At 59.4% G+C, this 26,494-nt stretch overlaps 10 protein-coding genes across 10 annotated transcripts; 6 read left to right on the forward strand and 4 right to left on the reverse strand.

The window, feature by feature from the left end:
• Positions 1 to 68: 68 nt before the first annotated feature.
• On the forward strand, positions 69 to 2,729 carry ACA1_052420 (uncharacterized protein; the record flags this gene model as incomplete). The annotated part of the gene is made up of 5 exons (XM_004343904.1): positions 69 to 275; positions 356 to 520; positions 558 to 1,112; positions 1,152 to 2,397; positions 2,428 to 2,729. 5 exons carry the CDS (start codon positions 69 to 71, stop codon positions 2,727 to 2,729), a joined length of 2,475 nt encoding a protein of 824 aa, XP_004343954.1.
• Positions 2,730 to 3,201: 472 nt separating this feature from the next.
• On the reverse strand, positions 3,202 to 8,169 carry ACA1_052430 (uncharacterized protein; the record flags this gene model as incomplete). Its single annotated transcript, XM_004343905.1, has 14 exons — positions 3,202 to 3,245; positions 3,326 to 3,924; positions 4,021 to 4,217; positions 4,283 to 4,784; positions 4,867 to 5,123; positions 5,198 to 5,713; positions 5,830 to 6,046; positions 6,091 to 6,572; positions 6,599 to 6,670; positions 6,763 to 6,956; positions 6,999 to 7,143; positions 7,264 to 7,371; positions 7,627 to 8,078; positions 8,142 to 8,169. 14 exons carry the CDS (start codon positions 8,167 to 8,169, stop codon positions 3,202 to 3,204), a joined length of 3,813 nt encoding a protein of 1,270 aa, XP_004343955.1.
• A 180-nt stretch (positions 8,170 to 8,349) lies between these two features.
• Positions 8,350 to 10,187, reverse strand: ACA1_052440 (GPI mannosyltransferase 1, putative; the record flags this gene model as incomplete). The annotated part of the gene is made up of 6 exons (XM_004343906.1): positions 8,350 to 8,493; positions 8,564 to 8,665; positions 8,748 to 9,336; positions 9,400 to 9,777; positions 9,858 to 9,969; positions 10,061 to 10,187. 6 exons carry the CDS (start codon positions 10,185 to 10,187, stop codon positions 8,350 to 8,352), a joined length of 1,452 nt encoding a protein of 483 aa, XP_004343956.1.
• Positions 10,188 to 10,319: 132 nt separating this feature from the next.
• On the forward strand, positions 10,320 to 10,712 carry ACA1_052450 (uncharacterized protein; the record flags this gene model as incomplete). The annotated part of the gene is made up of 2 exons (XM_004343907.1): positions 10,320 to 10,448; positions 10,512 to 10,712. 2 exons carry the CDS (start codon positions 10,320 to 10,322, stop codon positions 10,710 to 10,712), a joined length of 330 nt encoding a protein of 109 aa, XP_004343957.1.
• Positions 10,713 to 11,247: 535 nt separating this feature from the next.
• On the forward strand, positions 11,248 to 13,434 carry ACA1_052460 (uncharacterized protein; the record flags this gene model as incomplete). Its single annotated transcript, XM_004343908.1, has 6 exons — positions 11,248 to 11,357; positions 11,456 to 12,625; positions 12,693 to 12,795; positions 12,940 to 13,025; positions 13,143 to 13,257; positions 13,333 to 13,434. 6 exons carry the CDS (start codon positions 11,248 to 11,250, stop codon positions 13,432 to 13,434), a joined length of 1,686 nt encoding a protein of 561 aa, XP_004343958.1.
• A 391-nt stretch (positions 13,435 to 13,825) lies between these two features.
• On the forward strand, positions 13,826 to 15,469 carry ACA1_052470 (uncharacterized protein; the record flags this gene model as incomplete). The annotated part of the gene is made up of 6 exons (XM_004343909.1): positions 13,826 to 14,062; positions 14,239 to 14,466; positions 14,561 to 14,674; positions 14,757 to 14,914; positions 15,000 to 15,129; positions 15,242 to 15,469. 6 exons carry the CDS (start codon positions 13,826 to 13,828, stop codon positions 15,467 to 15,469), a joined length of 1,095 nt encoding a protein of 364 aa, XP_004343959.1.
• Positions 15,470 to 15,510: 41 nt separating this feature from the next.
• ACA1_052480 (uncharacterized protein) lies at positions 15,511 to 19,030 on the reverse strand (the record flags this gene model as incomplete). The annotated part of the gene is made up of 11 exons (XM_004343910.1): positions 15,511 to 15,713; positions 15,803 to 16,331; positions 16,459 to 16,584; positions 16,677 to 16,879; positions 17,017 to 17,144; positions 17,280 to 17,406; positions 17,500 to 17,807; positions 17,965 to 18,451; positions 18,555 to 18,689; positions 18,744 to 18,881; positions 18,958 to 19,030. 11 exons carry the CDS (start codon positions 19,028 to 19,030, stop codon positions 15,511 to 15,513), a joined length of 2,457 nt encoding a protein of 818 aa, XP_004343960.1.
• Positions 19,031 to 19,443: 413 nt separating this feature from the next.
• Positions 19,444 to 20,400, forward strand: ACA1_052490 (Gpatch domain containing protein; the record flags this gene model as incomplete). Its single annotated transcript, XM_004343911.1, has 2 exons — positions 19,444 to 19,698; positions 19,909 to 20,400. 2 exons carry the CDS (start codon positions 19,444 to 19,446, stop codon positions 20,398 to 20,400), a joined length of 747 nt encoding a protein of 248 aa, XP_004343961.1.
• A 151-nt stretch (positions 20,401 to 20,551) lies between these two features.
• ACA1_052500 (WD domain, G-beta repeat-containing protein) lies at positions 20,552 to 24,531 on the reverse strand (the record flags this gene model as incomplete). The annotated part of the gene is made up of 10 exons (XM_004343912.1): positions 20,552 to 21,111; positions 21,158 to 21,337; positions 21,437 to 21,529; positions 21,639 to 21,727; positions 21,885 to 21,984; positions 22,156 to 22,509; positions 22,625 to 23,285; positions 23,436 to 23,998; positions 24,256 to 24,302; positions 24,488 to 24,531. The coding sequence occupies 10 exons, from the start codon at positions 24,529 to 24,531 to the stop codon at positions 20,552 to 20,554; spliced, it is 2,691 nt and encodes an 896-aa protein (XP_004343962.1).
• A 198-nt stretch (positions 24,532 to 24,729) lies between these two features.
• On the forward strand, positions 24,730 to 26,349 carry ACA1_052510 (PQ loop repeat family protein; the record flags this gene model as incomplete). Its single annotated transcript, XM_004343913.1, has 9 exons — positions 24,730 to 24,875; positions 25,004 to 25,125; positions 25,215 to 25,278; positions 25,384 to 25,478; positions 25,606 to 25,645; positions 25,751 to 25,854; positions 25,936 to 26,000; positions 26,118 to 26,219; positions 26,299 to 26,349. 9 exons carry the CDS (start codon positions 24,730 to 24,732, stop codon positions 26,347 to 26,349), a joined length of 789 nt encoding a protein of 262 aa, XP_004343963.1.
• Positions 26,350 to 26,494: the final 145 nt, after the last annotated feature.

The raw sequence follows: 26,494 nt of genomic DNA on the forward strand, positions 1-26,494 counted from the left end.
ACATCATAGGAGTTAAAAAGCAAAGGCTCGGAGTTACCTGATTGGCGGTGGCCAGTGCGGAGGCGTTGATGGTGAACACGTTGGCCACTGGCACGCTCGAGCCGTTGACTCCGGTGGTGAAGCGCTGCTCGGTCTGGTTGAACGAGATCATACCGAACGCTTCCACGATGGCCGCTGTGCTGTTGGTGGTCTGGGCGCAGAGGGCGAGGCTGACGGATTCGAGGTCGAGCGAGGCCGCCTGGAAGTCGAGTCCGGCGATGGCGGTCACGTTGCCGGTCTGGCCCGCAGCCGCGGTGGCCGACAGCTCGGGCGCGCTCAGCACCTGACCGCCCACCACGAACGTGCCGCACTCCAGGCGGCCGTTGGTCGCATTGAGATCGCCGGCCACGATCAGCGTGAACAGCTCGGCCCCGCTCAGCTGCGAGCAGTTGAGCCCGAGCCCAATAGCGTAGCCGCTGAGCAGCGCGCTGCCGTTCACGGCCACGCGGCCGCCGAACATTCCATTGACGGCCGCCAGGTCGTTCGTGGTGGTCGCATTGCTACGGCCCACCAGGAAGGTGCCGAAGGGCTGGGCCTCGCCCAGCAGCGGAGTCGTGCAGTTGGTGCCGGGGCCGACCACCGCGCCCACCGCGGGCGACGGGACTGGCGAGCCGAAGATCGGCGGCGTGGGCGTGGGCGTGGCGGCAGCGGTCGGGCAGGGCGGCGGGAGCGAGGGGCAGGGCGGCGGCAGGCTCGGGCACACCGGGCACACGGGGCAGGTGAAGATCGGCGATGCCGAAGCCGAAGCCGAGGGCGAGGCGGAGACCTGCGGGGTGCTGACGATGGTGGGCAGCGGGGTGGCGGAGGCCGACGGCGACTGCGACGGCGACGACGAGGGCGAAGCACCGGCGGAGGGCGAGGCCGACGGGGTGGGCGAGCCGGAGGGGGTGGTGGACGGCGAGGCGCCGGCAGAGGGCGAGGCCGACGGGGTGACCGAGGCCGAGGGCGACTGCGAGGGCGAGGTGGAGGGGGTGACGGAGGGCGTGACCGAGGGCGAGGCGCCGGCCGACGGCGAGGTTGAGGGGGTGGCCGACACCGAGGGAGTGCCCGACGGTGAGGCCGAGGCCGAGGCGGTGGTCGACGGCGATGCCGAGATCGAAGCCGACGGGGAGACCGATGCGCTGGCGGAGGCCGAGGGCGAAAGCGAAGGGGAGGCCGAAGCCGAGGCCGAGGCCGATGCCGAGGGAGTCGCTGACGCGGATGCGTTTGGCGAGGCCGAGGCCGAGGGCAGGGTCGACGGCATCGGGCTCACCAGAATTGTGGGCGAGGCCGACGGCGCTGCCGACACTGATGCCGAGGGCGTGGCTGAGGCCGATGCGTTGGGCGAAGCCGAAACTGATGCCGAGGGAGTTGCTGAGGCCGACGCGTTGGGCGAGGCCGAAACGGAGGCTGAGGGCGTCGCTGAGGCCGACGCGTTGGGTGAAGCCGAGGCCGAGGGCGTCGCTGAAGCCGAGGCGTTGGGCGAAGCCGAAACGGAGGCTGAGGGCGTCGCTGAGGCCGACGCGTTGGGCGAGGCCGAGGCCGACGCGGTTGGCGAGGCCGAGACCGAGGGCGTGGCTGAGGCCGATGCGTTGGGCGAAGCCGAGGCCGAGGGTGACGCTGAAATCGAGGCGTTGGGCGAAGCAGAAACGGAGGCCGAGGGCGTCGCTGAGGCCGACGCGTTGGGCGAGGCCGAGGCAGAGGGCAGGGTCGACGGCATCGGGCTCACCAGAATTGTGGGCGAGGCCGACGGCGCTGCCGACACTGATGCCGAGGGGGTCGCTGAGACCGATGCGTTGGGCGAAGCCGAAACGGATGCCGAGGGCGTCGCTGAGGCCGACGCGTTGGGCGAGGCCGAAACGGAGGCTGAGGGCGTCGCTGAGGCCGAGGCGTTGGGCGAAGCCGAGGCCGATGCCGAGGGCGTCGCTGAAGCCGAGGCGTTGGGCGAAGCAGAAACGGAGGCCGAGGGCGTCGCTGAGGCCGACGCGTTGGGCGAGGCCGAGGCCGAGGGCAGGGTCGACGGCATCGGGCTTTGCAGGATCGTGGGTGAGGGCGATGTAGACGGCGAGGCCGACGTAGAGGGCGACGCGGAAGTGCTGGCCGTGGGGGACGCCGAGGCGGAGGGCGACCTCGAAGCCGACGGCGAGGCCGGAATTGACGAGGCGCTGGGCGAGGCCGAGGCAGTAGGCGACCGCGACGAAGACGGCGAGGCCGAGGCGGTGGGCGACCTCGAAGCCGACGGCGAGGCCGGAATCGACGAGGAGCTGGGCGAGGCCGAGGCGGTGGGTGACCGCGACGACGAAGGCGAGGCGGGCACGCTCGGCGAAGCCGAGGCCGACTTGCCGGGCTTGGGGCTGCGCGAGGCCGACGGTGAAGCCGGTGCGCTGCTGGCCGAGGCAGACGGCTGAGGAGTGTTGAAGATCGCGGAGGGCGACGGTGATGCTGGAGCGCTGCTGGCAGAGGCCGACGGTGAGGCCGGGGCGCTGCTGGCCGAGGCCGACGGTGATGCCGGAGCGCTGCTGGCCGAGGCCGACGGTGATGTCGGGGCGCTGCTGGCCGATGGCGAGGCGGGAGCACTGCTGGCTGAGGCCGAGGGCTGCGGGGTGTTGACGATGGTGGGCGAGGGGCTGGGCTTCCACCAGCCTCCGAAGATACTGAAGCCGTCGTCCTGCGCAGCTGCAGAGGAGGAAGAAGAGAATCAGAAGGGATGACTGGAGAAGGTGGCAAGTGGTGGTGGTCGTACCAGCGGAGGTCATCCACACGCTCAGCAAAAGTACGGCCACTGCCAGTGCCCCGGGTCGGGGAACAGAGGAGAGTTGCATGCTGTTAGTAGGGGGGTGGATATGGTTGCAGTTGGTGTTGGCTCTTGTGTGTGTTTGTGGCTGAGCTTGGTTGCTTGATGAAGTTAAACCCACGCTGGTGCTGCCCATTTAATACCTGACCGGGCCGACCCTTCTGAGAGAGCACGCCCAGAGGTTGCTAGTTCGCCTTTCGGACACATTCCGTGCGCCCTGTTGCTAGGAGCTCTCCCCTCAGATCACCTATCGCAAGCGGGCAGCTCCGTTCTCCCTGCCGAGTACTACTACCCAGGCCGGGTGAGTCACCAGAAATGAGCCAGCCCTGTAACCCGTCATGTCGACAAAATTGTTTTTAAAAATAAAGATTGGCGTGTGGTGGTTGCTTTCAGGGCCTCTGCTCATCTTCCGTTTCTTCTACCGGCTGTCTTTCTGTTGTTAGTTACCAAAAAACACAAATGGTCAGTCAAACACTCGCTCTTGAAAGACAAGCTTGCTTCGACGTGTAGTACCTCTAGTAAACGGCTGCTCGTTGCAAAAGGCTATGGGAGGTTTGGGTCTCTTCCGAGCGTGCTGGACAACTCGCTTGGTTGCTTTGGGCCGACCTTCGTGGTCGCGCTTTCTCTCCGAGGGACCTTCTTGGGTGAGCTCGATCTCCCTCTTCCTCTTCTTTTCGCCGCTTGGCTTGTTGACCGGCTGTTCCTCTTCGAAGTCTTCGTTCTCGGCTTCGTCTTCGTTCTTTGACTTCGTCTGCTGGCTCGCTTTTGTCTTGGTCAATGTGGCCTTGGCCTTCGTCTTCTTCGGCTTGGCGCTGCGGAGGGGTGTGGCGGAATTGACGGAGCCGGCTTGCTTCTTCGTCTCCTTCGTCGTCGTCGTCGTCTTCCCCTTCTTGCCTTTCCCTGCAATTGGTTGCTCCTTCTCGTTCGCTTGCAATTTGCCCTTCGTCTTGGGCTTCGTTACCGCCTTCTTCTCTTTCTTACCCTTCGTGATCCGCGTGCCGTCGGTCTCGGTGTCCTCGGCGTTGACCAGCGAGCGGGTGGCCTTGTCAACACGGTGATGGAAGGAGAACCAGTACACCATGTAGCCGCTGATGTTGTTGAGCAGCAGGTACCTTGAACCACACAACACACGACACATCGGTAGCCGGTGATGCACAAGAAACGAGTCAGTGACGCACGCATGTAAATGATAACGGAGCAGCGCGTACTTGATATAGGCAGCATCGGAATGCTTGTAGCCCAAGCGCATGAGCTTCAGCTCTTCGGCGTTGTAGGGCTGCTTGGCTGACCTGCTCACCTTCCTCATCAGTTCATGGCGCGCGTGCGGCGAAAGGGGCTCCTCCCAGAAGGCGTCGTCGGTGACGGGGTGGAATCCAGCGACTGCCTCCAAGTTGTACAGCACCACCTGCACCGCACGTAGCCGTTTTAGTCGTGACACATACACACACACACACACACGCACAAACACACCTGGTATCGGATGGGCGAGATCATGTGCGTGGACTTGTGGAATCCGGACAGACGGTCGTGGTAGCCTTTCGCGCAGGTGAGACTGTTCCACAGGGCCACCTGGCCCACGTGCTGCGACTTGGCTTTGGTGATCTGCTGGACCATCTGGGCCGCCCGACCGAGGTTGCGCTCCTCCAGCTCGCGGATCAGGCAGGTCGGGTCGCGGGCGACCTGCTCTAGTAGTCGGGAGACCGCGATCTGGTCTACCAGCCTGGCTTGATCGTCCGCGTCTAGCTCTTCATTCTGGTAGATGATGCGGTTGTAGGCAGCCTTGATGCCTAAGAGCGCCTCGGAGCGCTGGCGCACCGACTCCGTGTCGGAAGGGAAGAGTTCGGCGTCCATCGTCAGCTGAAGGAAGAGCAGAGCGCGGGCTGTGCTGCTCGTATGCTGTATCGAACCACGGATGTAGATGGCCGGATCGTACTCGTGGAATTCGCTGATGTCGTCGTCCACCATGAAGAACCTTGAACCAAAGTGAAATTAGTGTCAATTGGACTAAAATAATTCAAGACGTCAGATTAAGAACCAAAAGAGTAGGGGGGAACCTGGAGAGGCGCCATTGCTCTGCAAGGAGCAGGAACAAGGTACGAATGCGTCCGATGCCAAGTTCGCTGTCGGGCAGCGATATGAAGATCAGCCCCGGATTGGCGTCGGCCGGAAACCAGCTTTGGTAGCGCGGAAGTTCTCTACTGGGCACCGCGCAGAAGATGATGTAGGAGAGCAGCGGATGGAGCTTGAGCTTGTCGGCAAGCAGATTGGGCCGCCAGTGCGAACTTTCTTCGCGGAGCGGTGTGGCGCGGTCCTGTTTTTGTGTTGTTTGTTATCGTTAACGGATTGTAGGGAGTGGTGGAAGAGGTGCAGGGGAGAGGGACATACCTCGGAGGAGATAAAGATGGGGTAGAGACCACGTTGCCCGTCCTTGCTAAGCGCCGCCCTTTGGATCACTCTGCCTAGTGCGTCACGGAGCCAGGCCGGCTGCTCGACCGTAATGATCTTCAGGGTCCGGTCCAAGCTGATGGTGACTTGGTTCGTCTCGGCGGAGACGAGCCTGACGGCGTTGGCCAGGTCGCTCCTCTGTTTCCCCTCGCTGAGCAGGGGGTCGAGTACGTTCTTCCCACGAGTCACGAACTCCTCCTGCATCCGGGCGTAGTTGCGGTCGATGCAGGCCTGCAGGTTCTCCGGCGGCTCGGAGAAGACGCCATACTCGGCCTTCCTCTTAGTCTTCTTGCCCGTCGTCGGGATTCGGCCTCGAGGAGGAAAGCTGTACATCTGGCCGTCGACACCGTACAGCTTCGGTTCGGGGAACGGGCTGTCGAGGGGCTTGTCTCTCCGCACGCTCACCTTCTTGTCGCACGCCACAAGTGCGCGAAGGTCCTTCTCGCAAGACTGAATCTGAGGAGGGACAACAACAACGAAACGAGCATGTGAGTGTGTGCGTGCGTGCGTGCGTGCGTGCGTGCGTGCGTGCGTGCGTGCGTGCGTGCGTGCGTGTGCGGTGGGTGTGTTACCGTGCACATGTGGTTGCTCCATATGGCAGAGGCCGGCAGGTAGGAGTCATCGAAAAGGTCGAACTCGTTGAGAAATCGCTCAAGGGTTGGCGTGTCCAAGGGGACGCTGGCCCCTTTGCCCCAGAGATGCTTGAGCTCCAGCTTGAGCTCCCGCAGCACCTTGGCCAGCTTGCTCGACGGCCTGGCCACCTTGATCGTTTCCGGCCAGCCGATCCACCTGATGAGCTCGTGGTGCAGGTGGCCGGCCCGTATGAGGTGAACCAGTTGCTTGAGCTACGGGACTCGTCGAGCAGCAGCTGCAACTTCTGCTTGGAGTCGTAGCCGTATTGTTCGCGAATGTCCTCCTTGGTCCGGAACAGGAGGCACCGGGCCTCGGTCACGATCTGGACGAAGACCCCAACCGCATTGGGGATCGATATGCGCGGGCGTACGGAGGGCGCGCTCTCTCCGGAGGTCGAGGGTGGTGGTAGACGATCGGTCGAAACGAACTGCGAAGTGATGTCGGGGTTCAGGTTGAACGATGCGGAAAACAGCTCGCGCAGGTCGTGCAGGGCCGAGTTGCTGCGGAAGTACGCGATCGTCTTCTCGAACGTATCCCTGACTTCGGCGATTCTGGCGGGCGGAAGCTCCTGCGGGAGCTTGTCCGGGCGGTCGTCCTTGAGGTTGCCTATGAAGACGATGCGAGGGAGCGGATCCAGGCGAAAGGCCCCGCATTGGTGGAGGCGGTGTACGGTGTCGGGTTCCTGGTAGTGAGGCCCAGGAAGATCACCTGCGTCCCCACCAGCGCCGAGCTGATCGTCTTGGCCAAGCGAGGGACCTTCTCGTCGGGGTAGCCAGGAAGCTGTCATGTCACGCGACAACAAGCATCAGCCCCACGAGCAGCAAACACCAAGTGTGTCGTGTGTGTCGTGTGCTGTGTGTAGAGGGACGTACATCCAACAGCTCCACGCTAAGATCGCGGAGGACCGGAAAGTTGTACTCGACCACCACCATTTGCAACTCGGCGTCGTTGTCAGCGGACGAAAGGACATCGTTGATCTTGTCGGGTAGTTCTTCGAAAGTGGCTTCAGCGAGGTCGCAGCTGACGGTCTCCTTCCCGCTCATGTCCTTGATCTTGATGCAGGGACCTGTAGCCGGAAGACGGAAGAGGACCGGCTTCTGGGTCACACCCTGACCGCTGCTGGCGGCGGACTTCTGGATGTTGGGAGTGCTGCAGTGCATCGGATCCTCGCCCAGAAGGAGGTAATTGAGGAGGTAGGATTTGCCGAAGCCCGGCTCGGCAAAGAAGGCGCAGCGCAATGTCGGCTTCGTCGCCTGCGCCAGGTGCTCGTGAATGCTGTTTTTCAGCTTGCTTAGCACGTCTTCTCTAAAAAATGCAAACGTAAGCTGCTGGCCATTGCGACAGGTCGAGAGACCATGACGAAATAAGAGTACCAAATTTTTGGTCTTGATCTCGGCCGACCCCAAAATCAGCTTGTCGATCAGTTCGGCTGTTGTGTTGAGAGCTTTGCTCATTGGAGTGTCCAGCTTGAGCACGTTGGGCTTGCCTTGAAAATTGAACGTTGTTGTTGTTGTTGTTGTGTGTGTGGTGTGTGTGGTGTGTGTGGTGTGTGTGGTGTGTGTCAGAGGATAGGCCAATAGCAGGCAAGTGAGAGTTGACGCACTGTCGATAGAGTCGTTAATCGCAGTGAGCGCAGGTGCGGAGTTGTCGTTAACATAGGCGAACGCGATAACCTTGCCGAGACCGCCGCACGGCTGAAAGAGCTCTGGCGCGCCGTTGCCGGAGAAGAGGAGCACCCCCAACTGGAACACCTCCATCGCAGCGACCACGACCAGACCGAGAGAATGTACCGCGTCCGGGTTACGCCGGAGCTCGGCCAGGTGCTCGCGCCACTGTGCGCCGTCGAGGCCTGGCTTCCCGTCCATCGCCACCAGGTTTTTCTCCGTCGTCGGGTGTCGGTAGGTGCGAGCCGACGAGAGGCGCGCGAAGAGGGCTTCTTTGACCTTCTCCACGTCCTGCTCATCGCCGTAGACGTGCGAGGAGACCAGGCCGTAGAAGTGGTCGATCGGGCTGAGCCCCCGTCGAACTACTGCCCGAGGCCGTCGCGAGCTTGGTTCGTGCGCGGTGTTGAAATCTCGGACCCAATGCGAGACGACCGAGGAGGGTGCGGTGGGCGCCGCTAAGCGCTCGAAGAGGTGGTTGAGTGGCGTCTCGGCCTGTCGCAACGCCACCTCAAAGAGGGACTTGCCTGCAAAGTCCAGCAAGTTGCCGTTAGTTCTCCATAATGAGTGACAATGGGCAAGGGGCAAACCTGAGGCCTCAGACACCGGTGCTTGCATCAGGCTGGTTTGGCTTCCACAACGTCTCTCTCGCGCCTTGCTTTTGAGTGTGTGGCTGGTTACCGGCGGTGAGGGCAATTTAATCTTAGTCAAAGTTAACTCACTTCCCAAAGATACGACATACGTGCAACGCAATTTATTGGCCAGCTTGCAACCAGCCGACCGCGAGTAGCCCGTGCGTCACGCTGGCGCAGAGTGGTGACGAATGAATTGGATTAGAATCCATACGTTGGCGCTGAAGAAGGCAAGGGAGGCGAGCCAGATTGCAGAGAAGGTGTTCTCGCCCTCGAACTCCAGGTAGTAGGCGTTGCTCAACCACATCGCCTGGCGAACGTTGGCACATTCGTTGGGAGTAGTGAGGCACGGTGAACAGGTGCAGGTGGTGAGAACGAACCTGGGTGCCCATCCAAAGGGCAAAGAGGAAGACAAGCTGTAGGAGGCTCATCGACGATCTGTACAGCGCCAGCGGCAGGAGCGAGAAGTACCAGATAAAGTACTAATACACCCAGAGGTTAGAATAGTGCAATTGCCGTGTGTGGTGCGTGTGTGTGTGTGCGTGTGCGGCCGCGTGATCGCACCTGAGATGTACAGACTTTAAGGAAGGAGACGAACGTGAACGTCTGCAGGAATAGGCACAGCGCCAGGTCTCGTGCAGCGCCACTCAGCGCGTAGCGGAAGGAGAAGGAGAGCAGTAGCACCACCTGCGGCAGGAACGCCAGCAGGCCGATCGCCCGGGACGATGCCAGCAGCGAAGACGCAAGCGTCGACACCAGCGACCCATCGCCATCACCGACTAACGTGTGTTCGACCTGCGGCGACGAGGCAGACGAAGAGAGCAGGTAGAGGTGGTAGAAGTAGGGCGAGAAGTTGTGGCGGTGGTCGGTGCGGGTGATGTGATAGAGGTAGGTGTGGTAGAGAAACGGGAACGAGTAGACGGCGTAGAGCGCGAGCGAGAGCAGCACGAAGGTCCCACCGCTGACGAGAGTGAAGACCACCTGCTCCCTGGTGATGCGGAAGAGGTCGACAAAGGCCGAGATGAACGTGTCCTCCTGCTTCTTGCCGGATCGCTTTTGTTGGTGGCCCCGTTGGTGGTGGTACTTGACGAAGAGGACCAGTGGCAGCGCGTAGATGATCGGATAGATCTTGAAGTGCACCGACAGGCCATAGCTGCATACACACTTGTTAGGTGTGTATCGTGTGTGCCGTGTGTGTCGCGTATGTGGCGCGTACAGGATGGCGCCGAGGATGAGCCTCTTCGTCAACAGGCAGTAGAGGGCGGCGACGACCAGGAGGCCGATGAGCGACTCGGCATTGCCGCGCGTGGAGATGACGATCGAGAAGGGGTTGAAGAGCCACACACACGCCCACACGATTGCTTCCTCTTGCCCTGCAGCAACCACAGCCTCCGCCTTCTTCGTGCCCTTCGTCGTCGTCGACTTTGGTTTTGTTGTAGACTTGCCCGCAGCTGGCGCGATTGTGGGCTTGGCTTGGTCATTGAGGAGAGGGACCAGGAGGTAGATGAGCGCGCCGATGGCCACATCGCCGGCGGCGAAGAGGAGCTTCCCGAACACCGGATGGAGATAGATGTTGGGCGTCATCAGCCACGCCCTACAATGGTAGGGTTGCTTTCAACGTGAGAGCTCACGTAAAGGCATGTGGGCTGTGCCTTTGCGGAGGTGCGTACGTACAAAAGAGGAGTGTAGCGATAGGTGCTTCGGTCATAGGGGCTGCCTCCCTCGGTGATGAACCGGGCGGCATCGGTGAATACCATGTAGTCGATGTCCGTGTACTTCACCACCACTGCACGCAAACCCGTCCACACGGCCGTCGTGAGTGACGTCGCTTTGCAGAAAAAAACAAATAAAAATAAAGAAAAAAGGTAGGAGGGTACTAGTGCGGTCCTGCCACTCGCCGTAGCCGATCAGCACAAGGCGCACCACGAATGCCCCCACGAACACCCACCAGGGATGTCGCCCCGCCAACCCTACGACCGGCTTCAGCAGTCCTGCCCCCTCCATCCGAAACAACAAAATGCTGCGCGTGACTCAACACGATTTCTTTTTCAACAGCTGAAAGGAAATTGGTTTTCTCTTGAGTTTTGGGGTTCGCGCCAAAACGAGGAAGAAGCAAACCCACAACACCAACGCAAGATGAGGATCGTGATTCGCTCTGAGGGCAAGGCGGCCGAGTGGAACCTGATAGAGATGCAAGGCGAGCTCTTCGTGCCGGAGGGGACGTATGATGGCAAGGAAATCGGCAAGTTGTCGGAACGCGATGGAGTACGAAACAAGATGACTGCCTCTCACCTGCAATGTAAACTCATCTTCGGTCTTTCATTGCAGGTTCCCATCCTTATTATTGGAAATCACTACCTGGAGGGCAAGCGAGTTGCATTGAAGAAGCCGCTCGCAATTCTCAACAAGGACGAGACAGCTGCAGCTTCGATGGAGCTTGACACCGATCAGTCGCAGGCCGTAGACTACCGACTTGCGGGTGTCATCAAGTTCAAGTACATCTTCAAGAATCGCCCCAAGCCACTCTAGACGGCCGATTTGTACGCCTCCCATCTTGTACATAAAATAAATCAGCAAATTCATCGCAGCAGAAAATGGCGCGAAAACAACAACGCAGGCCAAACGAAGAAGTCAGTGGCGCCGCACACGCGTACGATCGCACACACTCACGAACGTAATCAATGCGCATGTGTCCGCAACGCGTCAGGTGCTCTCTACGAAGCCGCTGCTGAATGCGCAGACGACGTACACCACGTCGATGGCGCCCTACAACGGGACCTACACCACCTTCATGCGCGTGTGCCCACCGCCCTGCACACTCCACCGTCCCTGGTCCTCGTCTTGGCCGTTCTGATTCGGTGCTACTCATGAAACGTTGGTGGTCGCGTAGTCGAGCAAGCCATGAAAACGATCATCATCTTTCTTGACTTGCCAAGGCGCGTTACCTTTCGGCCCTCGGAAACTAAAGACAACGGCACAACGCGTTCACAGGAACCCACAAAAGAAGCTTCAGAAAAAGGCCGGTCGTCAGACAAAACCAAACCAAAGAAGAAGAGGGGCAGAGATGGATGCACAGCACAACCATATACCGCCGGAGCCTGACCCCGGGGCTGCCCCAAAGGTCGTGGCCCGAGCCTGCAACTTTTGCCGTGCGGCTCACATCTCCTGCGAAACGTACCCCCCCGGCCATCAATCAATGCATGAATGCAGTATCGATGATTCAGTAGAGGAAGACAATAGATTTATTTGTGTCTGGACTATATGTCACACAGCGCGCGGCCGTGCCAGAGGTGTGTGCGGCTCGGCCGGGGCGAGTGGTGCTGCGACGTGCCGGCCAACAAGCGGGGCCGCCCGCCCATCCACGGGCGCCGCTCGGCCCAGTACCAGGAGCAGCAGCGACAGAAGAGGAAGAAGCAGAAGATGCAACAGCAGCCACAGCAGCCGCAGCCGCAGCCGCAACTCCAGACCCCCAAACTGGAACCACATGACAACGACCAACAGCCCGACGACGGCATAGGCCGTGCTGCACGCGCCCCTCCCGAGCCGCCGCTTAGCCTACGCCCGTCTCCAGCACCAGCACCAACACCAGTACCGCCAGCACCAGCTTCGTCGTCACAACTATCGCCACCCCCGCTGCCGTGGTCGTCTTCATCGTCATCTTCTTCGTTCTTTCAAGCCACCAACACCAAGCTCGAGGCCTTCTTTTCGGCCCTGCCGGCGACGGCGACGTCAGCCACGTCAGCAACAATGACAACGACAACGACAACGACAACGAAGCGGTCACCGTCGCCGTCGCCGCCATCATCGTCGTCTTCGTCGTTCTCGCTCGCGCCGCAGCCCACGTCTCCGCGTCAGCTGCCGTTACCGGCGGGGAACGGCGGCGCCAGCGGCAGAGAACAGCTGGCGGCGCTGGTGGCGCAGCTGATGGCCGAGGTGCGCACCCTGCGCGAGGCCAACGAGTCGCTACATCGCGACAACGAGACCCTGCGGCGGCGGCTCGACGCCCTCGAGTCCCAGCAGGCCGCGCACGCCCATCGCGTCGACTCACTCCTCGAGTTCGGCGCCGCACGACACGCGTCGTTGCGTAGCGACCACAACAACCACCACGGCGCGCCGCGGCTCCAGGGCCAGACCACGACGCCGTTCGTGACCTGCGCCCACGGGCTCGAGGGCGCATGGAGCCACCTCCTCTTCACCCCGCCGGCGTCGACAACAATGCCGACGTCATCGGCCTCGTCGCGGTCGCCGCTGTCGCCGCGGTCGTCGTTCTCGTCGTCGTCGACCGAGTCGCTGTCGCCGCGGTCGTCGTTCTCGCTCGAGCGGTCGGTGCTGCAGTCGAGCCTGGTGGCCTCGCAGCAGGCGCTCGACGAGATGCAGCGACACGTCCCGCTCCTCCGGCATTACTACGTCGCCCCGAAGGACTTTGCCGTGCAAGACATCAGGTAACCGCACGCACGCGCGCACACACGCACGCACACGTGACGGTAACTAACGCGGTCACGTGTGAAGGTATCCGGTGTACGTGCTGGCGCCTACACTGGGCGGAAATAGCGCGTGTCCCGTGATCAAGTGGGTCAACGAAGCCTTCGTCAGTCTCAGCGGCTACACCATGGTACGCCCTGTTATATATGCGTGTGTTATACATTTTTGTTTTTATTTTTGCTATTTGTTATGCTTTGATTGTATTGATTTTATTTTATTTGTTTTGTGTTTGATTTGGTTTATTTTTGCTAATTTGCGGTTGGTTGGATTACAGGACAAGCTGATAGGGATGCCTCTCTCAAAGCTGTTCTCTTCGCAGAAGAGCCAGACTGCGCAGCTGGCCGCCAGCATATTCAACCAGTACGCGCCAGCAGGCCTCGCTTGCCCTTTTCATCCAACTCTGACCTGCGTCTCGTGCTGTTTTCGCGCGCGTGTGCGTGTTGTGTGTGTCGTGTCGTGTCGTGTTGCTCTGGCCAGATGTCCGATGAGTGTTAGCGGGACGTTTGCTCTGCATCCGCTCTTGCGGCAGCGCAACGGGTGCACGGTGCGAATCGACGAAGTCAACCAATTCTTCTACGGCCAACACGGCGCTGTACGTATGCGGATCTCGTTTGACAACACACACACACTCACGACCTGACCACCGTGGTTTTCTTGGTGCCTGCAGGTGTCGTTCAGTGTGACGTGCATTCTGGGCTGGCAGGCAGACTCGTTGCGCCCGGACGAGCAGTTCGGCCAGTGGCTGCCTCAATTGCTGCGCCTCACGTGATCCTCGCACCGAGAAGTTTGTCCATGACCAAACATGATCTTCTTGTACAGACCCTTGACATGTTTGTGTGATATTCAGTGTGGGAGCAGGGAATTGGTGGGTACAGCGTCCAACTGAGGCTGTGATCACAACCCAAATCCACAGAAGGTGTGGCTTCTGATTGCAACCAACTGCAAAGGCGGCACAACTGCAGAAACATGTCTGGCGTGGGTCAGCGCACCACATGGGGGTATTAAACCAACCAGATGTAAGTGTGCCTGTGGTTGGCTCTCGCAACCCAATCCAGCCAGAGAAGAGTAAAAATTAGCTTTGTACGGGCCAATCATCGTCCGGGTGAACGACAAGTCACTTAAAGTGTGGCGCGATCAGTTATTGACTTACCTTCACCCCAATGCGCACCTTCCACTACACCCTCGGCCTGGGCCTAGCCCTGGCCCTCCTCCTGGTGGCGGCCTTGACTGTGCAGGCCCAGTCGGGCGTGCCCGGCACCGTGCTACTCGACGACTACCCCGGCGCGACCGACGACGACAAGCTCACGGCTGCGCTGGCCGACGTCAAGACCAAGACCTACATCCCGGCCATCTTGCTCAGCGGCCGCACCTACACCTTCACCAAGACCCAGACGCGCGTTCAGCGGACTTAAAATCGTGGGTCCTCCAGCCGGCTATTTTAACTCCGAGCTCTCCAGCGGCCACTTCAACAGCGTCAAGGTATCATCATCGCACCTTCTTGAGGAGTGATTCTATGGGAAAGGCTATGGGCGGTTTTATTGATTTTTATTTTTTTATTGGCTGCTTTTGATAGGTCAACTTGAACGTCGGTACGGGAGTGAACTCGTGGTTCGTGGGAACAGCTACGACCTACGACGTCTACATCGCGCGCATCGGCTTCGCCTCGTCCAACGGCAACTCGCAGTTCTGGCACCACCCACTCAGCGCCGGCACCATCTACGCCTCGACCTTCGAGACGCTCGGCTTCTTCGGTTTCAAGTACGTCTTCGGCAACCCCACCGAAAAGTGCGCCATCACCCAGGTACACCACTACCACCTCATCATCTCCACCTCGTCACCACCGTCGTCGTCATCTTCATGATCAACACCTTGATTGACCACCTGTGTGTCATCAGGTCAACTTTGTGGGCCAGTGGACGGCGGTGCCGTCGCTGGACACGGCCTTCACGCTCGGCGGATCAGACAACGAGCTGTGGACCTCCGGCTACCTCAACATCGGCGGCGGATCGGTATGTGCCACCACTTTCAGTCTTTTTAAGGTGGCTGCTTAGCTAAGAATTCAAAATCAATTTCAAAAATAAAAACAGCAAGCGAACCAACGGGCGGTACCTGCTGCGTTTCGAAAGCCTGAGCAAGACCAACGTGGGTCCCATCTACGTGACGGCGCACAACGGCTGGTCGGGCCTCCTCGTCACCGGCTCCGACTCAAACGGCCCTGGCCTCGTCATCAACGGCGCCCGCTTCGAAGGGTATGGTGCATCATCACACCACACACACCGCACACTCGCATCACTCATTTTTCGTGTGTGTCGTGTGGTGTGTCGAAAAATACAGAATGAACGCGAACGACCCGTCCAGCGGTGCCGTAGTGGTGCAGAAGGGCGGAAAGACCATCTACCGCGACGTCTGGATCGCCTACGGCATGACCAACCCCACCGCCAACGGCCACACTCCCGTCGATCAGGTACGCCCCAGTCGGCTTCGCACTGTTTCACATCGCGTGGGCTCACACGTGTGCGGTGTGCGGGGTGTGCGGTGTGTGCGTGTGCGTGTGCGTGTGCGGTGTCAAACGAAAGGGCATGATTATGCACACGGGCGGCGAGGCGCTGTGGGACGGCATCAACTACGATCGCGCCACCGGCGTGTCGCAGGCCGTGCCGCTCATCTACGCCAGCGGCGGCAAGGTGCGCGTGCGCAACACCTTCACCGCGGCCAAGGGCGGCGTGTGGACCGCGTTGCCCATCGTCAAGAGGGCCGGCTCCGCCGTCTACAACCTCGACGACACAGTCACCGAGACCATCTAAAATTGATAAAGAAAAAGAGATTATTTTTATTTATTTTGCTTTTATTGTGCTTCTTCCAATTCTACGTCGGACGATGCGAAGTTGACCACTCCGCCCGGCGAGGCCATTTGCCGTCGTTTCCACACGGCCACGGCGATGGCGGCTACCACCACCACGACCACGAGCAGGACCGCCACGCCCACCAGCACCGGCACGAGCACCTTCACCAGAATGTCATCACTCTCACCATCTTCGCCTCCTCTCCCTGCATCAAGCACCGTTTCAAACTCAGTGCGTGTGCAGTGTGCGTGTGCGTGTGCGGTGTGTGCGGTCGTGCGTGTGCGTGTGCGGTACCTGGCAAGAGCATGCCAAAGTGCGGGTCGTAGTTGACCAGGTCGAACGTGCCGGCGAACTTGAGCACCAGAAGATAGCCGCGCGGGTCATCGGGGAGCGGGGCCAGCGTGTAGTTGAAGGCCGACCCGTTGCGCGAGCTGAACACCGCAAAGTTGGGCACCGCCAGGCTGAGGCTGAAGTTGGCGGCGTCGAACGACACCGAGTCCACCGCCGCACCACCCGGCGCCACGGCATTGTCGGCCAGCGGGCTGGGCTGGCTCGACGAGCGGCGCGTGGTGGCGGCCTGACTCAGTCGCAGCGAGATCTCTACTTCGACGCGCCGCGTCGCCACATCGAGCTCGGGCCACTCGCGCGTCTGGTTGTCGAAGCTCTGCAGGCCCGCCAGGTTGAGGGTCACCTTCTGGTAGTTCTTGGGGATGGTGAGCACTTGCTGGTCGAAGACCACCTCGGCCTGGGCGCCGTAGAGGCACTGCTGCAGCACGAAGCTGGCGCCGTTGTCGATCAGCCGATCGTAGCGCACGCACAGGGCCTGGGCGTTTCCATCCTTGCAAAAAATAAATATTAATAATTTGATTTCAATATAAATTCAACAAATACTTTAATAGAAATAGAAATAGAAAATAGAAATAGTATAAAATAGAGAGAAATAACATTACCTTGGGCTGGGATCGGAGGTACTGGGTGTCGTTGACGGTAATGACGAACTGGGCCTGCTCTTGCTGGCTGGTGGTGTTGACGTAGTACACCTTGACCGCTTCATAGCGCAGCTCCAGCGACGCTCCCTATTTTCGGTGGAAAACCACAAACTAAGCGTCGGCCAATCATACCTGCGCAACATTGATAGTTTCCTCCAATGGCGCTGAAGAGGTCGTACCGGGAAGATTGCGCCCTGACCGTCCTTGGGTTGGAGCAGGCAGTTGGGCGAGGTGAAGTTGAAGCTGGCGTCGGCCCCCGACACGGCGAGCTTGTTCAGCGCCGTACACTCCTCGGTGGTGGCGAGCCCAAAGGGCTTGCCGTTGCAATCGCCGCACTCCAGCGGGGCTCCCGCCGCATCGCATCGGCTGCACATGTCGAGCCCTTGTTCGCAACCGACGGATAAACCCGCTGTCGTGTCGTGTCGTTTGTGGCGTGTCGTCGCGTCAGTGAGAGATATAGTGTTTTTTTCTACATTATATACAGCCTTTAAAGAATAAGACGGTAGAGCGTGTACATACCACCGATGTCGGTGATGTTGATGGCGTTGGTGCAGATGTTGGGGTCCGACGCGATGCTGAAGCCGAGGCACCCGCCGCACAGCGCGTCGCGGTACCGATTGGCGAAGTTCTCGCGCTTGTACCCGTTCCTTGGGGTCGTCCCATTTATACGTGGTGTCAGACGCTGTGGCACGCACACAAAAACACGCACACAAAAACACGCACGCACGCACGCACGCACGCACGCACACACAAACGCACGCACATGACCGCACACCAGGCACCTGAAAATGGAGGAGGTGGTGGCGTCAATGCTGGCAAGTGCCCCGCATATAGCGCCAAATGTGCTCTGTCCCCAGACCATGCTGTTCCTCATCTCCGCGTGGCATCCAGCCACTCTCAGCGCACCACCTACAGGTGAGTGTGCGTGTGCGGTCGATCGTGTGCGTGTGCGTGTGCGGTCGGTCAACGTGTGGTGATTAGATTCAATCCAGTACAACGTACCGAGATTGTGGGAGATGCTGGAGTTGGTGATGGTCAGGGTGTCAGCGCAGTTGTTGACGGTGACCATGGACGACACCGGCGAATTGAAGTTGACGTCGAGCGTGGTCGAGTCGATCCGGGAGCCGGCCTTGAGCCGGAGGAGCAGGAGCATGCCGCCCCAGTTGATGCTGATGTCCGAGTCGATGATCGTCAGGCGACCCTGATCGACGATCATGAGAACGGTGCCCAGCGATGCCTCGTTGCCGTTCGCCAGGAACTTGCAGCGCGTGATCGCCAAGTCTACGTCTTGTGTGTACAAGACACTAGCCCTGTCATTGGGAGAAAGATAAGTAAGCACACGCGCACACGCACACGCGCACGTGCACACACACACACACACACACCACACACCACACACACACACACACACACGACACACACACACGACACACACGCACGCACGCACACACGTGCACACACGCATACGTAGGCGCTTGATTGTAGAGGAAGACGGTGTCGATGATGTTGAGAGCAAACACTTGCTCGGCGTTGATGACTCCTCCGAGAACCGTGGCGGTGCCCAGCAGGAAGGCCGAGTCCACCACCGTGACCACCGCCGAGTCGCAGAAGAAGAGCGCCAGCTGGAGGCCTGAAGTGTAGAGGAAGGTGGCATTGGCGATGGCGATGTCGCCCGTCACGTTCCGCAGCGACAGGCCGACGGCGTAGATGCTGGCGTACACGTAGAGCTGGTCGACCACCACCCGCTCGGCTTGGACGACTTCAATCACGCTCAACGAGGCGATGAGCGAGTCGAGATAACAGTTGCGGATGGCGACCTCGCGCACGGCGCGCGCGGTGAGCACGGAGGCGATGGTGTTGTACTTGAACACGCTCACGCGGTCGAGCGTGAGCCGTTGCGCTTCCGCGATCGCGAAGGGCTGGCGCTGCTCGCCGTGGGCGACGAAAATCAAATCTACGGTTGACCAGTCGTCAATCAGCGCAACAGCCAAACACGCACACAACACACGCAACGCGCACGTACGCGCGCGCGCAACACGCAAAAGGCAGGGACTGACCAGAAAAGCTGATGTTGTTGGCTTGCGAGATGTTGAAACTGATCTTTCCGCTCACCGCAGCTGCCGGCAGCCGGCCCACAAAGGAGATCGTCTTGTTGGCGCAGCCGAAGCATGTGAACTCTTGTGTGTAGTTGCCTGTGTTTTGTTGTTTGTTGCAACAGTTCATTAACAAAGAAAGCCCCGCTACACGTCCGAAAATGAGTCTTTGGCCGCGGTGGGGGAAGGTGCCTGATGCCACGTGGACGACGTGGTCGGTGTCGGCGGAAGCTGTGATGGCAGCCACCAAGGCGGTGAGGTCGGTCGTGGGGTTCATCTCGTGGGTGGCCCCTGGTTAGGGGCGGGCAGCATGGATTAAATGTATATGCATAAATAATAATAATAAAATAAATGTTTTATGTCGTACCGTGCGCGACTCCGGCAATGCAACAGAGGAGGAGGCAGAAGAGGGCGGCGAGGAGGAGTGGCCGAGGCTCCATCGTGGGAGGGAGTGAGGGGAATGACTCCACCTGCCGGATTTGCTGCAGTGTGAGGCCCGTGTGAAGGCACTGCGGCAAACTTAGTGGAAAGGAGGGTAACGGCATTGTTGACAACGAGTCGGAGTTCCAAACTGACTCGTGCCGTAACGACCACTTCCTGGTTGTGCGATCATTTCAGGCCAGCTGATGGCCATCAGCTGTTGATTGCTCTCCCCCGTTTATGGTTGTCATATTACAGGTCTTCTCTGCCGCGGGCCGTTCTGACGCTCATCTTTACAAAACAAATAAATAAAAATTCCATTTTTGATTTTTTGAGACTTTTTCTCAACTCGGCCAAACATTTCCCCAACCTTTCTGTGCTGGGAGTATTAATCGAAAAAACTAAATATTAAATAAATCACAACAAACCACACATGGCAGATCACCAAGAGGGCGCGCGACCACCATGGCAGACCAACGCGCGCTACAGGCCGTTCAGGAAGAAGCGATTCGTTAAAGGCACATATGGGGAGGATGTGGAGGTGGATGCGAACGAAGAGCAGATGGATGATGTCCAGCGAGCACGGCTGGGCGCTGAGGTCAGCTCCTTCTACTCGCAGTTGCTTGCCACCGCTCCCGCTCTCAGGCCGCCCTTGAAGCGACCACGCTCGGTCGGCACCGACAGAGATGTACAATCGCCCTCGATTCCGAAATCTGCAGCCCAACCGCCACCATCTTCATCCATCTCGACCACTTCCTCCTCTTCTGCTGTGTCCCCGCCTTTAAATCCAGCAGAATCCCAACTCATTCTTCATCGCGATTTCTCCACCACTACTTCCTCTCACTACTTCTGTGCCACGTGCAACGACCACGTACCATCGACCGTGTCCCTGAGCCAGCACAGGACGTCGACGATTCATCTCTTCCACACGACCCACAAGGCGACCCCCACATTCGGCATCCCGCCCAACAACGTGGGCTACCAGATGCTGCTACACAAATACGATTGGGAGCAGGACAAGGGCCTCGGCACCGAGGGCCAGGGCCGCCTGGAGCCCATCGCCACCCGACTACGCGCCCCCGACGATCGCAAGGGGGTGGGCCACGAAGCCACGCTCGCGCGGCCGCTACGCATCACCCACACCAAGTCGCGACACGGCACGGCCGAAGACGAAGAGGAGCAAGAGCACCTCGAGGCGGCACCGCTGCCCAACGAAGCGCTCGCCCTGGAGCACAACAAGCCCGACAAGAAGAAGAAGAAAAAGAACAAGAAACGTAAGCGTAAGGAGAAGCGACAGGAGAAGCGGGACCGCGAGGATCGACAGCGGCAGCGCGACCAGGGCGTACGCGAAGCCGTCTACAACGAATGGCCCGTTCTCATCGCTCCCTAGCAAGCCCTTCTACACGTACAGCTTTCCTCCCCTCCTCCTTCAAGTAGCGAGGACTGACTCGAATGTAAATAGAGTATGTGCATTGTACTACATGTTGCGTTGTTGTTGTTGCTTCTTCTTCTTCTTGTCGAGCGGTTTGACACGTCTTGCTTCAGCGGCTCTTGGTGTCGAAGGACCACACCCAGATGCAGCCGTCGGAGGCGGCGCCGACGAGGCGGCCGTCGGGCAGCACCACCATGGAGTTGACCTTGAGGTCCTTCGTGCCGGGCACCAGCCGCCACGTACTGCCATCTCCCTCCTCCCTCTCCTCCACCACCACCGCCCTCTTCTCCTCCTCCTCAACGCTCCATTGCCGCTCTCGCTCTCGCTGCTTGTCGCCATCTTCTTCATCTTCGTAAGCGTCGGCGTCGTCGCCGCTGGCGTCGCCTTCGCTGCTGCCGCTTCGGCTTCGGCTCGAGCTCGAGCTCGGGCTCGGCTGCCGCTCTCGTCTTCGCGTGATCCGAGACTGCGCCGTCGTTGTCGTTGTCGTCGCGCTGCTGCCGCGGTCATCAGTGGTGCGTCGACGCGTCGACGGTGGCGATGACAATGGCGCGGTGGAGGACTGGGGCGCGGTGGCGGCGATGGCGTTGAGGTCGAGTATCACGAGACGCGCGTTCGTGTTCGACGACCCGTAGTAGTGAATCGCCACGGCGAGGTATCCTCCCGGCAGCCCTGTCATGATGTCAGTTACGTCGGTTGACACACACGCGCGGCACACGCGACACAACGACGAGGATGTGCTGACCCATCATGTTGCGTGCGTAGCCGTCGTATTCGAAGATGGTGCGCAGCTTCTTGGCGTTCTTGACGTCCCACACGGCCACCTGGCCCTTGTTGGTTCGCTTCTCCGGGTCCCAGTGGCCCGTCGACGAGATCAGCCGCATCACATTCTTCGAGTCTGTGTCGTGTGTGTCGTGTCGTGTGTTGTGTGCGTGTGTGTTGTTGAGGGTAAGCACACTACAGAGTATCTCCAACGCGAGGAGTGGCGGATTCGCACCCGAGACGTCGGCAAAGAGGCCCTGTTTGTCGTACATCACCTGGAAATGCCACACGGGCTCCGTCGCTCCCTTGATCGTATTTACACGCTTCCCTACACGAGTGCGCGTGTGCGCGTTGAGTGTCGCGTCGTGTGTGGTGTGTGTCGTGTGCCATGTGTGTTGTGTGGTGGGGAGGGGCTGCAGTGGAGATGAGCGACGTACCGGCGTCGACATCCCAGACGGTGATCTTGTTGTTCTCGGCGCCGGCCACGAGGTGCCCATTGGGCAGCGTGGCGAGCGAGAGCACAGGGCTTCGCATCAGGCTCACCATCCGCTGCAACACTCTATCATCGTGTGTCGTGCGTGTCGTGCGTGTCGTGCGTTTCGTGCGTGTCGTGCGTGTCGTGCGTGTCGTGCGTGTCATGAGTAACAGAGCAAAAAAAAGTGTTGGGTGGTGGGAGGTCACACCGAAGGCACTGCCCGGTAGTGACATCCCAAATGCGGATTGATTTGTCTTCCGAGCCGCTGGCCAGCTGTCGTCCGCCCTTGAGCGGTTGCAGCGCGTTCACTAAAGGTGCCAACCCAACAGATACACACACGACACACACACACACACACACACGACACACACACACACACACACGACACACACACACGTACAACAGATCACGCAACACTCCAGTCAACGCCTCATTTGCAGACCGGCACGTCGAGTCGGGAGGAGCCGAAGGGTACGAACCTTCGAGGGTGTGGCCTTCGAGGGCGCGCAGGCATTCGCCCTGGACCACGTCCCAGATGAGGATGAGGTGGTAGTACACGCTGGCCAGGTGCCCCCTCCGCCCTCGCGTCGTGCTCGCACTCCCCTCGCGCGCCTCCTTCCCTACGGGCGCCGCGGGCCACGGGATGCTCGCCAGCTCCCACACCTCCTCGCTGCCGCCCACAGCCCAGTCGCCGCTCGACTCGGCGTCTGCTCGCTGCGCGGCCGCCGGCTTCTCCTGTGTCGCCGCCACTGCCACCTCTTCCTCCTCCTCCTCCTCCTCGATCCGCTTCATCAGCTCCGAGCTTTCAATACTCTCCTGGGCCATGATTCGTTCTGTGCGTGTCGTGTGTCGTGTGTCGTGTGTCGTGTGTCGTGTGTCGTGTGTGCGTGACGTCAGCGCAGGGTCCGGGCAACGACAGCAGAAGCGGGGTAGTAGGTTTGGGGGCACCTCGATAGAGCGAATAGCGATTACGCCGCGAGACCACCGGGGCGCTGGTGTACCCGCGGTCGTTCATCGTCAATGCGGTCGGCGACTGCGGCGGCGATGTCGAGGGCGACGGCGATGGCGACGTCTCCAGGGTCGGCAGCGCCTGCGGGGAGGACGGCGGGCTCGACAAGGGCGACGACGACGACGATGGCCTGTTGCCTGCAGCCTTGCTACGCTCCCACTTCTTCGCGATCCACGACCGCTTGCGCGTGCGGCTCACCGTCGGCAGGTCGTCAACCGAGCGCGGCAGCAGCAGCGGCGACGGCTGATCGGTCGCTGTCGACACTGTCGACGACCGCACCAGCGAAAAGGGCGACGCCGAGCCCAGCCGGGCCATCAGCCCAGAGGCCGAGCCGCCGTCGACGGCGAGCTTCGCCTGTCGGCCGCGCTGGCCGCTGTTGCTTCGGCTGCGGCGGGATTCGATCTCGCGCTCCTCCTCAGGCGAGTAGGCGGGCAGCCGGAGCTCGACCAGGCTCGCCAGCGCCATCGACCGGAAGCGGCGGTTGAACCACCGCAGCATCGTGTACTGTAGGGTCCGCACGCAGTGGCTTCCGTCCGGTCCCGTGCCGTCCACGTCCCAGATCTTCACCTCGCCCTCCGAGTAGCCGCTCACCACGTACAACTTCATTCCCGACGACGACGATGATGAAGCCGATGACGATGATGATGGTGGTGGTTGAGTTGATGAAGAAGACGATGATGGTGAAGGCGGTGTTGATGGTGGAGGTGGCGCGGCAGAGGGGAAGAGAATGGCGGGGAGTGGTAGTAGGACGAGGGAGAGGAGCGAGGAGTTGGCCGTGTCGGCCGCGGTCTCGCCGGCGTCGATGCCGGTGCCGCTGGTCAGCAGGTGGCGCGAGGGCCGCGCGCGCAGGTAGTCTACCGGCGGGCAGATGATGCGCGCGACGGCGCGCCAGAGCGTGCACACCCTGCGCACGTTGGCCAGGCGCCGGTGGTGCGGCCGCAGGTGGTCCACGCTCGCGCTGGGGCCTGTCGTCATCGACGATGCTGATGCTGATGCTGACGTGGCGCCGAACAGCCGACGGAAGATCTTGAGGAGGAGATAGGGGTCGTGCAGGACCTGCTCGACCGCGTTGGACGGCACGAAGCAGTCGTCGCCATTGTCGACGCGGCCTTCTTCGTGGTCGGTGGTGGTGGTGGATGAAGGGTGGTGGTCGTCTCCCTCGTGATCGCTGTCCAGGCCACGATCGGCCGTGGCCGGCTGGTGGTGGCCGGTGGTGGTGGCCGGTTCGCTTTCTTCGGCGCTGGCGGCGCGAAAGAAGCGCTCGGCGGCGGCACCGCGGCGCGTGGTGAAGGTCGCCGCCACGTCCATCTCGCCTGTTGCGTTGCGCGATAAAAAAGATTTCATAATTATTACTAACTGAGAAAGCTAATAAAAATAAATTTATCGTATAAATAATAAATATTGATATACTTAAGTAAAACCAATTCATAGGAAATATTCGAGTGGCACGCCTACGAAGGCTGCAAACTTGAAACTGTGTTTTATAATATTATAGAATAGATTTAAAAGCGTTGCTTTATTTTTTAATAAATTTTTTAAAATTGAGAATGCGAAAGATAAAGATATGCACCTGGTTGATGGATGCGATCGAAGTAGCAAACTTGCTTCAGATCGGCCCTGCAGGCCAGTACGGCGTTGTGTTCGGCACCAACGACAACGAGAATCTGTTAAAATCAAAGCGAGCGCGAGTCAGTCTCCGCCGGCACCTTTACTTTTAGCTGTGCAACCAATGCCGTCATTGCGCCAAAGCCAGATGGTGGTCAGATGAAACACACACACTTCCCCACCAGGGACCATCGTACATGTTCATCAGCTCATGGCCTCGCCGAGTCTGAAGGAAGTCCATGCGTGGTGCAGGGCGTGCCACAGCCCACACACCGCGTGTAGGCACGCCAAAGCCACGAGGCAGTGCTGACGTGGCGGGCGATGCGCTTTTTTTTTGAACCAAAGTGACCAAGGCCGGTGAGTTGCGTTTTGATTTCTGAAGCAGGTTCGGAAGAGGCGGAAGAGGAGGACGAGGAGGATCGTTTTTTGATCAGATCTTATGGATGAGACGATAGACAGCGCCCTCTTGGAGGCGGAGGTGGAGGACACCTTCGATGGAGGGGATCCATCCATGGCGTTGTACAATTCGGCCGTCCTCTACGCTCAGATTGCAGGCACCATCGCCACCCTCCTCTTCAGCGTCCAGTGCGTCCCCCCAATCTTCAATCAACACCTGGCTTCAACATTTTTCCATTAATCCACACTAATCTTCATTCTTCGCCAATTGTCTTCTTCTTGCTGAATCGATTGCAATGCATTCGCTTTGGGTGCAGGTACTTGCCACAAACGTATCTCAACTACAAACGCAAGTCGGTGACGGGCTTCAGCGTCTCTGGAATCATCATCAAACTGGTCGGCTCCTGCTTTCTCATCGTCAACGCCTGGGCGAGCGGAGGTGACTTGTGCCCCCCCCCAAAGCCTGATGCACAACCCACTCAAACTGGCTCACTTTTTGTGACTCATGTGGCTCTCGCCATTGCGCAGAGACCTGGCCAGTGGTCATGTACGGGCTGTGCAACACCATCCAGCACTCCATTTTCTGCGTTCAGTGCGCCTCCATTCACCATCGCCATCGCCATCACCTTCAACCATCATCATCACCTTCTTCTCTTTGCTGACTCCAATCATTGCAATGGAACGTATGTAACCCCAGGTTTTCCATATACAAGAACAACCCGAACTACAGCCTGTGGCTCTTCTTCCTCCTCGTGCCCGCCCTACTCTGCGGCATTTTCCCTGGGAGCATGGGTAACGTGAATTGTGTGTGGCGTGTGCTTGTGCGTGTGTGTGTCGCGTGTTGCGTGTGTCGCGTGACGAGTTTTGTGTTGTACACGTCTTTGCTCACATCACCCATTCTGGCCTCGTTTTGGTTTAGTCTTCACGAACAGCATCAAACCCATCACGCAAGTGATCAGGTACATTGCGGCTCACTGGCGATCGTGCTCTGGAGCTCTATATTTGCTAACACGTGGCCGCACACACGCACACGCACACGCACACGCACACGCACACGCACACAGTCACTTCCCCCAGTTGCAAGAGTGCTTCTCGGCGAGGACGACCGGCGGCGTATCCCTCATGTCGCAGCTATTCAATCTCTTTGGCGGCATACTCGGCGTCTACAGTACACTCCACTTCTTCGTCGTCATTGTAGCCATCATCAGTTTTCGCACCCGCTCACTCATCACTCGTACTCTGGTGGCAGTGTGTTGGGTGATTCCCGCCAAGTCGCCCATGACGATCCTCTTGTACATCAACTCCATGTTCCAGGTAAAAACACAACGTGTGTGCGGTAGTGCGTGTGCGTGCGGGTGTCAAGCAGAGAATCACCGTCTTCGTCCCGCCCATGATGTGTGTGGTGTGTGGTGGTGTGGTGTGTGTGTGCAGGCCCTCTCCCTTTTTGCTCTCTACTTCCTGTTCGACTTTGGGCGATCGCCCAAGCAGCAGCTCGACCCAGCAGGACCCGCCCACGAGAAAGCCACAGTGTACGTACCTCGACACTAGAATATAAAAACTTTAGGTTTGGAGTGAACCCAATGTCTCACCGGGTTTTGCTCTGACTAACCAGATGATTGCTCATGGGAGCGCGATGCGAACAAGGCCAAAGCGTGTGTGCTGACGGCCTCATAGTCAGTGGCCAACTGGACGACTCTGCTTCTTCTTTCCTCTCGACGCGCCATTTTGTGCGTGGGTTCGCACCCAAATTCAATGAGAAAATAAAGAAGAAGAAAGAAAAAGGATCCTTAAATATTTTTATTTTATTT

This window comes from Acanthamoeba castellanii (genome assembly GCF_000313135.1).
Source record: "Acanthamoeba castellanii str. Neff unplaced genomic scaffold scf7180000084594, whole genome shotgun sequence".
NCBI lineage: Eukaryota > Discosea > Longamoebia > Acanthamoebidae > Acanthamoeba > Acanthamoeba castellanii.